Here is a 10,099-nt window from a genome sequence, read left to right on the forward strand (position 1 = left end):
CCCGTGGCCTCCTAGGACCCCTCCTCCGTGGGGCCAGAAGTAACTGCTGTCTGAACTCCCGGCAGGCAGACCTCGCCCACCTGAGACCTTCTGGACCTGACTAGACCATCTTACAGCAAAGCCGCCTGATCCCCACTAACCAAGCAGACAGAGTCACCCCCGTCCCCCGACCCCAGCCCGGGTCGTCCACACGGCACCCACCCTGGCTGGTGCAAGTGCCCAGCCTCTGCAGCCGCCAGCACTGAGCTCTAATAAATCCCAGAGTGCATGTGAAGCCCACCCGAGCGTGTGCTGTCTCTCCTTAGTGCTTTCCTCAAACTGCTTTCTCCAGGACTCGCTCCCAGGCTTCTGGAAAGCTCCTTCTGCAGAGAAGCCACAGGGGACCAGATGGCTGTGCCCGGGGGACTGACCACTCAAAGGCGGCCCCTTGGCGCGTGGGCACTCCTAGCTCAGCCCGACGGGCCCCCAGGGCTTCCTGTGTCCCTTGAACGTGAGGTCAGTTCTCACTCAGCTCTGGGCGGGACCCAGGGTGACCCTCTGACTTTGTGAGGTTAAAAGTCCCCCGCTCGGCAATTACTATGCGAGCCCACCCCGGTCTAACCATTAAAACTGTCCGCTCCATACAGAGTACAGCTCCTCCTGCAAACGTCCGGGGGCACAGGGCTTTGTGGGTAACTTCCGTGGGCCCCAGAGATGTCCGCGTCCCCATGCCCGGAATCAGCGACTGCAGCCCTACAGGCGAGGCGGCTTCCCAGACGGGGTACACGGAGGGTCTCGCAACCGGAGACGCCCTGGAGTAGCCGGGCAGGCCCGTGTCATCCCGGGGACAGGCGGGAGACGCACAGAGAGGGCGTGGTCGTCGGCACAAGGAAGCCGAGGCACACCAGGGTGCCGGGGGGAAGCTGTTTGGGAACCGAGAAATAGTGTAAGAGGAACACCATCAAGGGGGGTCCTTCCTGCCATGGACACATATCTGGAAACTTCCCTTATCGTGAGGTCACGGGATAATAGAGGATGTGAAATTCAGGAGCGGCTCTCAGAGCACCGGCCGTTCGCAGCCCTTCCTCGTCCTTGGTCCCATTCGGACCCCACCGCCAGCCACTGTCTCACCGTCACAGGTGTTCAGTCGTTGCGTCAGGCCCTCGTCTTGCACACACCCTCCCTCCGGGACCCCGGGGCCACGGGCCCACCCACCAGGCAGCGGGGAGGCCCTCCCAGTCTCCTCAGTGACGCCTCGGAGGGGGCGACCGTCCTGGTCTCGGGCCTGACGGGTGACGGGGTGTCTGGGGTCGGGAGTTGCCCACAGACGGGCTCCCCCGAGACCTGGAGGGTCCCAGAACATGCTGCACCGTGAACGGCGTTCAAGAAGCTTCCAACGGTAACGACAGCCATCACCTCCGACTCGTTCTCTCCTGGGCAGCCGTCGCCCGCTGACTCTGTAGACGCTCTAGCTGGGAGTCGTCCCGCGGACGGTGTAGACGTTCTGTCTGAGAGCTGTCTGGCTGACCATGTAGACGCCCCATCTGGGAGCAGTCTGGCTGACCGTATAGATGCCCCATCTGGGAGCAGTCTAGTCCGGCTGACCGTGTAGATACCCTGAATGTGAGCAGTCTAGTCTGATTGACCATGTAGATGTCTATCTGGGAGCAGTCTGGCTATGTAGATGCCCCATCTGGGAACAGTCTAGTCCTACTGACTGTGTAGACGCCCCTCTGTGAGCAGTCTGGCTGACCATGTAGATGCCCCATCTGGGAGCAGTCCAGCTGGCCATGTAGACGCCCCAGCCAGGAGCAGCTTGGCTTCAGGGTGGCCGGCCACGCCTTCTGCAGCTGTGACCGACTTTCCCGGGGAGCCATCAGAAAGTCCTGGATGTTCTTGTGCCACGAGGCAGGAGTGGGGGCGGGGGCACGTCCTGCAGGGGCCCTGCCTCTCCCTCCCATGCACTATCCTGGCACCGATGTGCGTTGTGGGTTGCCGGTTTCCACGTGAGTCAACATCTGTGCCCCGCACTCTTTTTGGTTCCCGATGAGGCGGAACTTCCTCACGTCTCTCACTCTGTGCTGTGAGGAATCCTATCTGCCTGTCTATCTGTGCAGACGGTAGAATTTTTCTTAAAATTCGAATGGACGAGGTTTTGAATAAATGTGGGGAAACTGAGGGATTTAGGAGTCAAGGCAGGTAACAATCCAGCCCCTTTCTCTTCACAGGCCCCTGGGGATTTTGCTCTGTCTCTGCTTCCCTGGGAGGGGGGTGGGGACAGCCAGCCTCTGGGAGGAGGTACCTCCCGCTCCCGGCTGCCGGCCTCTGCTGTTCTGCTCCCGAGGGCCTCTTCCATCTGTCCCTGGCACAAGGGACAAATAGGGAGCCTGATGCTGACCTGGTGGGTCTGGCTGGTGCTCGCTGACCCTCTCTAGTGCTAATGGTCCACTGAGACTGCAGGCTCGTCCTCTTCCACTGTCCCGAGGATTGGTTCACAAGGCAGCGTTTTGCTCCCTGTCTCCTCAATCAGGCCTTGAAACCTCGAGCAGAATGCGTGATGCCTGAACCGACCCCTGCACCCCTCCTGGGGCCCGCGGGAATCTTCTGGTGCTCAGAGCGTCAGCCCTCGTGCCCAGACCAGCACACAGGCGTTCCTGCGTGTGGACGCCTGTCTCCAAGGGCGTCAGCGCGGTGTTACTGGGCCCTCGGGTTCCCACCAGGTAGGGTCGTGCTGCCCCCAGCTCACCTTTAACCTGCACGGGCAGGGGGCCAGGCGTGGGCAGGGCCCGAGGCCCACTCAGGGTGCGAGGCTTCTGCAGCCGCACTCACGTGCCGGGCCCAGCCCGGGGAAGGCCTGGCTCTTCCCCGGGAGGAGGGTGGGGTCGCGGGGTGGGAAGGGAAGTGGAGTATGCGTGCAGATCTCCTCTTTCGGGGGCTTTGAACTTGGACTTGGAGGCTACGTCTTTGTCGCTTGCTTCCACCAGACAGAGCAAACGCTGCCTGCTTTGGCGTGGTCTCTGGGCTCAGAGGAGAGGGAACAACACAGCCATCTCTGTTTCATGATCCAGACGTTTTATTGATGATAGCAGTGGCCTTTGTCACCCGGAATGCGAGCAACCAGCCCTGCAGGGGAGGGCTCCAGGGTGCAGCAGCCCCCCACCCCCCGTTGAGGGACCTGTCTTTGCAGAAAGGGAAGCCGGGCATGTCCGGATCCCCAGAAGGCAGCAGCCGTGCGTCCACCGAGGGGCAGGGGGTGTCCTGGCGCCCCCAGAGCGGTTCCGGGGCTCCTGAGAGAGGACGTCTGCGCTCTGGAGCAAAGATGGCAGAAGGTCTTCTAGAGGCAGAAGCTGGGGCCGGTCAGCAGCAGGCAGGGCGGGGGCACGCGGGGCGGCAGAGCAGGGACATGCAGGAGGCCGGGCGGCAGCAGGAGGAGGCCGGGGCGCAGCAGGCCGGGCGGGGGCACACGGGGCGGCAGAGCAGGGATACACTGGAGGAGGGTCTGCAGCAGGGGCTGGGCTGGCAGCAGGAGGGGGCTGAGCAGGGGGAATCCTCGCAGCACACAGGGGTGCAGCAGACGGGCTTGCAGCAGACAGGGGTGCAGCAGGCGGGCCTGCACACGGGGCGGCAGAGCAGGGACACGCAGGAGGCTGGGCGGCAGCAGGAGGAGGCAGGGGTGCAGCAGGCGGCCCTGCACACGGGGCGGCAGAGCAGAGACACGCAGGAGGAGGGTCTGCAGCAGGGGCTGGGCTGGCAGCAGGGAGGGGCTGAGCAGGGAGAGTCCTCGCAGCACACAGGGGTGCAGCAGACGGGCTTGCAGCAGTCTTCCTGGCAGGGGGAGGAGGTGCAGCAGGATGGCTGGCAGCATGAAGAGGTTGTGCAGGGGGAGTCTTCGCAGCACACAGGGGTGCAGCAGACGGGCTTGCAGCACGCAGGGGTGCAGCACACGGGCTTGCAGCAGACAGGGGTGCAGCAGACAGGGGTGCAGCACACGGGCTTGCAGCACACAGGGGTGCAGCAGACGGGCTTGCAGCACGCAGGGGTGCAGCAGTCTCCCCGGCAGGGGGAGGAGGGGCCGCACAGGAGGGTCAGGCAGGGGGCCGGGGCGCAGCACGGGGGCTCGCAGCAGCTCTCTGGGCAGTCGTCCACCTGCCAGGGGGAGTCGGGGCGGGAGTCCGAAGATCCGGGCAGGCAGACGCGGCTGCCATAGCTCAGGTCGCTGGAGCAGATGGACAGGGTAGACACGGCCATGGCGGGGGCGGTGGGGCTGCAAGAGGGAGTGTGTGTGTGTGTGTGTGTGTGTGTGTGTGTGTGGAGCTCCGGCTGTCTGTCGGCTTTTATACCTCCCGGCTGCGTGTTGTCCCAGCCGACGGCTCACACGCCTCCTTCCTTGTTGGTCTGAGAGCTGCTTGCAGGGTAAGCCCTCATTAGCGCTGCTTTATTTTCTACGATTAGATTTTACTCAGTCGTCTTGTGAGTCGGTTGCAGGACGCTGTTTTTCTGTGTCCTTTGTTTGGCTCCAGAAATATTCGAGGCAGGTTTTGCTGGGTGACTGTCACGGTTTCTAACGTCACACTCATGCCGCCACTCAGTGTGCGATCGACGTCCCCTCCGCCAGCCGCTCCGAGGGACGGACACCCAGGGCCCTTGCGGGCCAAGCCGTGAAGCGCCTACAAGGAATGTTAAGAGGGTAAGACGTGCACGAGAGAGTCAAACTTGACCACAGAACGCAGGCAATGTACATGCGCCGGGGACCCGAGAGAGTCGCGGGTGGGAAACGCAGGGACTTGGCCCCGATCCGCCATCACCGGTGTCATTTCCGCCAAAACCCAAAGGGAATCTTCTCGGCATGCAAACTGAAGATACCCAACTGCCAGAAAATATTGGCGGTGTGCATGACGGATGAAAGATCGATACGGAATTTAAAAGTCCCCACAACCAAGGCAGGAGAAGGTACAAAAGAATCAAATACAAAATTCAAAACACTCGAATTTCCAGTAAGTGTATGGAAAGCTATCTGAGCTCATTAATAAAGTTTCTCGAGTTAAAGCATAAATGTCCCACCTGTCAGATCAGCCAAAATATATAGTGTTGATAATTTCCAGTGCTGTTGAGTGTGGGGTCTCACTCCTAGAAATCCCTTAGCAGTTGTGGGGTGTGTGTGCATGTGTGTGTATGTGTGTGTGTGTGAATACATAATATAAAATTTACCATTTAACTATATATATATATATATATATATATATATATATATATTTTTTTTTTTTTTTTTTTTTTTTTTTTTTTTTTAGGGGAGAGAGAGCGTGCACAAGTGTTAGAGGGAGAGAGAGAGAATCTCAAGATGGCACCACATTCTGTGTGGAGCCTGACATGGGGCTTGATCCCACGACGCCAAGATCACGACCTGAGCCAAAACTAAGCCGGATGCTCAACCAACTGAGCTACCCAAGCACCCGAACATTTAACTGTTTTAAAATGTACAAGTCAGTGGCATTTAGCGGAGTCACAATGTTGTGCAACCCCGACCACCCTCTACTTCCAGAACATTCTCATCAATCCAGAAGGAAATCCCGCACTATCTCAGAGCCCCCCTCCCAGCCCCCGTCCGTCACTAATCTGCTCTTGTCTCTATGGCTTTGCCTGTCCCACACATTCCACAAACAAGGAATCCCGCAGCACGTGGCCTCTTGTGTCTGGCTACTTTCACTGAAAATCATGTTCTCCAGGTTCGTCCGCGTTGTAGCAGGTGTCCCTGCTCCGCTCCTGTTCATGGCTGAGTAATATTCCACCAAACGGGGAGACCACATTGTACTTACCCGTTCGTCAGTCAGTGGACATTTGGTCGTTTCCACCTCTTGGCTGTCGTGAACAGTGATGCCGTGGACATTTTCGTGCAAGTTTTTGTTGGAATAGCTCTTTTCGGTTCTCTTGGGCGTATATACCCAGCAGTGGGATTGCTGGGGCAGATGGTCACTCTGTGTCTACCTTTCGATGAACCGCCAGACCACTTTCCACCGCAGCCGCGCCATTTTACATTCCCAGCAGTGAGGTGCGAGGCCCCAGTTCCTCCGCGGGCTCCCCAACACCGGTTCCATTGTGTTCGGCATGAAAAACATTGGAGCCAGCCTAGTGGGCGTGAAGTGACATCTTCTTGTGGTTTGGACGCGCATTTCCCCGATGACCAATGACACGGGGTGTCCTTTTGAGTGCTTGTTGGCCACCTGTGTATCCTCTTTGGAGAAATGTCCACCAAAGTGTTCAGCCCATCTTCAATTGGGTTGTACGTCTTTTTGTTGTTGAGCGACAGGAGTTACACATTCTGGACGCTAGGCCCTCCTCAGAGTTAGGATTTGCAAATATCTTCCCTGTGCTGTGGATTGTCTTTTCACTCTCTTGATAGCGTCCTTTGATACATAAATCTTTTTTAATTTTGATGAAGTCCAGGGTGTCTACACATTTTTGTTGTTGTTGCCCGTGCTTTTGGTTTCATATCGAAGAAACTGTCGCCAAATCTAAGGTCATGCAGATCTGCCCCTGTGTTTTATTTTTAGAATGTTATGATGTTAGCTCTTACATTTAGGCCTTTGATCCACTTTGAGCTGATTTTTGTATACGGTGTGAGATCGGGCTCGACTGTTGGTCTCTATCTATCTATCATCTACCCATCTTCATGTAGAACAAAGGGAACACAAGATAATTGAAAAATTCTACAGTTCACCGATGGTTCTGTATTCCCTATTGTAATTCCAATTTCTCTCCCATGCAAGCAAACCCTTTACCCAGTAAGTTGGGTGTCGTGAAAGGGTGGGTGCAAATTAATACAGACAGACCTCACTAAAATGGAGTGGGGGGCCGGGAGGGGGAGCTCTCAGCCCCACCACTCATCTTCCATTGCAAAGCCAACAAGAAGAGACACGCCCTGCCCTTAGCTACTACGTTACAGGAGGAGGAAGGACGTCTCTCCCTCCCAGGGCAACAGCCCAGCCAATAAGAAGCCGCGACACCTCCAGCTCCCGGTTTACGCCAATGAGCTTTGTGCTTACAACACCCTCAGCCTCACTTTCATCTACAAAAGAGCCTCCGCTCCTCCATTATCCAGACTTGCCCATGGCTTTGCCCTAGCTAACTTGTCTGAGACTGTAATTCTCTGCTATTCCCAAGTACTCCCGTCTTCTTTTGCTGGTAAAACAACTAGCAGCTTTATTTTTCAGGCTCACAAGTGAATAATAAGTCATTGTTCATTGAATGGATAAATGCATGAAGTGCTTTATCCGGAGCGAGAGAACGCGTTTCTAGGTCCTCACAACGTCCCCATAGGGACTGCGATCACTTTTTTGGGTATTTCTGACGCGTCATCTGTACAGGAGGGTAATGACGCCTGCTGTGGCCAATGTCGCTGGTGCTGCTCCCAGATGCCCTCCGACCCCATCACCCACCACACCTGCGTGCTTCCCCTGGCTTCTGTGAGACAGCTTCTAGCAGCACCCCCCCACCCCCCATCCCTGTCCTGGCTCTCCTGGGAGCATAGCCGTCACCACACATGTGACTGAGTCCGCAGTGCCTGGGGCTTTATGCCCACCCACGCTGCGCCAGCCCCGGGCTGACAGGGACCAACCCGGCTCCTTCCTATTGGCCTAGTTTACCTTCTTCTGCTTCCCCTCTCTGCCTTCCCCCTCCTGGACGCTCTTCCCGAGTGCACCACTCTGTGCGCGCGTACTTATCTCAGGCTCGGCTCCCGGGAAGCCTGCTTCTCTCCCGGGGCCGTTATGGGCATCAAATGTGACAGCTCACGGAGAGCTCCATGCCCGCTGGGTGTCCTGTACGGGTGACAGGCGTTCCCACCCTCGCGGCCTGTGCCGCAGTCGTCTGACTGGCCTCCTGAACACCCACTGCCCCTGCTGTGCCCACCCCACGCCCAAGTGCCAAGTCCTGCCCACGACTGGGCTTCCTGGACTCCCGTTTCACCCAGAGCTTCCCCTTCGGGGGCTCGAATAACTTCACCTTCTTTCCAAAGCCTCCCGCGTCTCTCAGCACCGGCTGGCACCCCTCCTTTCTGAACCCCGACACCACCTGTCGCCTCTGCCAAACCGTGTAGCTCATGACGGTGGATTGTCTTCGTTTTTTAAATTTATTTCAGGCGTGTGAATCTGGTCTCTCCCACGTGGCGTCACCCATCGAGTCAAGATAACGAACTCTTTCGCTGAGTCAAGGCCACATTCTAACACCCCTGAAAGGGGGAGATGATCTTTCAGAACATGACCTGTCGGCGTGTACCTAGTCGGCCCCTGTTAGTTTTGCTGAGAGGTACGGGCTGAGAGGTACGGGGCGTCTTTACTATGGGTGAGACCTCAGTCTTGATTCCCTGTGACCTAGGATGTGTGCGTGTGTGTGTGTGTGTTATTCTCTAGTAACTTTCTCCCAAATGGGCCCACGGTGAGCATCAAACACCCTGTGATGCGAATTACGTGAAATCCTCAAGCTGCACCAAGATGCCCGGATGCCCGGAGCATCACCAGATTTCTGTTTGGGTTTCACGTGCAAATAAGAGTCCTTTCCTTAAGGCGAAAGCAGTCCCTTTTTTTCCAAACAGAAAAGGGAGACCGCAGTGAACCAAGCATTGAGCACCTATCGTATACAAACGCCAGGTCTGAAGCCAGCGATACAGATCCACCGCCTGGCCCTGACTTCCTCAGCACCGACAGCCTGGTGGGGCCGCCCTGGATGGGGGGAGGGGAAGAAGGGGGTTCTCTGCTGTTTAGAGCGGAATTAGCCCCAGCCTGTCTCCTCCACCTTCCACCCCCGGACTGTGCTAGGAGGAATCAAGGTTGTGCACGGGAGTACTGGAAGTAAGAATCGCTGATGATAAGTAGGAGGGCAGATAAGAACACGCCCCTCCAATGACCGCCCTCAGGAGCCCCACGCCGTCCCCATCTCGGGGCAGGGCGCTTTTTCCCGTATACCTGTTGGCACCTGACTGGATCCAGTAGGCGTGAGAGAAAGACTCAGGTACCTGGAATGTAAATATTTGGGTTCAGGGTGACTGAGTTCATACCAACCCCTGTTATACCTCGTGTGTGTTCTTGTAAAACAGGAAGAAAAACAAAACACTTCGGTAAAAATAGTTCTGTCTTATGTGGAAACACCTCCCCACCACCATCCCCAACAGTACGTGGCCTTGTATCAGAGGCGGAAGAGGGTTTCCAACGAATTCTCTTGCTCCCCCCTCCCCCCCCCACCCTTGGGCATGTTGCCAAGGGCAATTTTTCCGTGGCAGACTTTCTGGGCAGGCTTCCTGGGAGCCCCCCCCAGGACCCTTGGCCATGTTGCCCCCTCAGCCGGGCGTGGAGACTAGATGAGGAAGAAACCCGAATTTAGAGTCAAGAACAAAGAAACGCAATCCGACAAACAGAAACTGAGGGCCAGAGAAGCAGAGATTTTGTCTCTTGTCAGGCATCTCGCTGGTGGAACCCACAGAACCACGGCCATGCCACACATCCGGCCACGTGTGGGGGTCCTGGGAGAGGTGGGACCTCACAGCATTTCAGACTTCAGTTCTCCTCCAGGGGCCTCCTGTGAGTGTCCTTGCCACGCACCTCCCGTGTCTTCGTCAGCAGCAATACAGGGACGGCCAGCACGTCCCCCCGACTTCAACCCTGGTCTCTTCTGATCACGTTATAAAGCCCCCCATACGAACCCTCGTTCCCCTGCAAATAACACGCACCCTGACTAACCCCGGCCCCGCTTGGGGACAGTGGCCCCACGGTGCCATCAGACCCCTTGCTCTCCCCATCTCCCTCCTCTATCACCCTTACCGCTGACTTTCATTCCGCACATCATTGCTTCGTGATTACAAGGTGGCTGCTGTAGCTCCGGGCATTGTTCCCATGGTTCAAGGAGAAAGAAAGAATGGGAGAAGGGGGATGGTGTCTGTTCCGGGGAAGTAAAGTTTCCCCAGAAGCCGTAGCAGGTTTGCCAGAAGGTTCCTAGGGCCACCTCTAGCTTCAGAGAGTCTGGAAAGCTGACTCCTTTTACCTGGGCGCCTTATCTGCCCTGTTAGTTAGGACGTGGGGGGTTGGATATTGGGCTGGCAGCCAGCGGCGTCCGCCCTGGTGGGTAAGTGAGG

At 57.1% G+C, this 10,099-nt stretch overlaps 1 protein-coding gene across 1 annotated transcript; it reads right to left on the reverse strand.

The window, feature by feature from the left end:
* Window positions 1-3,336: 3,336 nt before the first annotated feature.
* LOC122198421 (keratin-associated protein 10-7-like) lies at window positions 3,337-4,227 on the reverse strand. Its single transcript, XM_042903029.1, has 2 exons — window positions 3,766-4,227; window positions 3,337-3,594 (listed from the first exon to the last, which is right to left on the reverse strand). Exons 1-2 carry the CDS (start codon window positions 4,225-4,227, stop codon window positions 3,337-3,339), a joined length of 720 nt encoding a protein of 239 aa, XP_042758963.1.
* Window positions 4,228-10,099: the final 5,872 nt, after the last annotated feature.

The sequence above is a fragment of the Panthera leo genome, chromosome C2 (assembly GCF_018350215.1).
Source record: "Panthera leo isolate Ple1 chromosome C2, P.leo_Ple1_pat1.1, whole genome shotgun sequence".
In the NCBI taxonomy this organism is placed as follows: domain Eukaryota; kingdom Metazoa; phylum Chordata; class Mammalia; order Carnivora; family Felidae; genus Panthera; species Panthera leo.

Excerpts from the sequence above, each read along its gene's own strand:
- LOC122198421 (XM_042903029.1), bottom strand. The coding sequence starts at position 4,227 with ATGGCCGTGTCTACCCTGTCCATCTGCTCCAGCGACCTGAGCTATGGC. Across the intron at positions 3,595-3,765 it reads TCTGCTGCACCCCTGTGTGC|TGCAGGCCCGCCTGCTGCAC; the intron begins TGCGAGGACTCT and ends TGCCGCCCCGTG.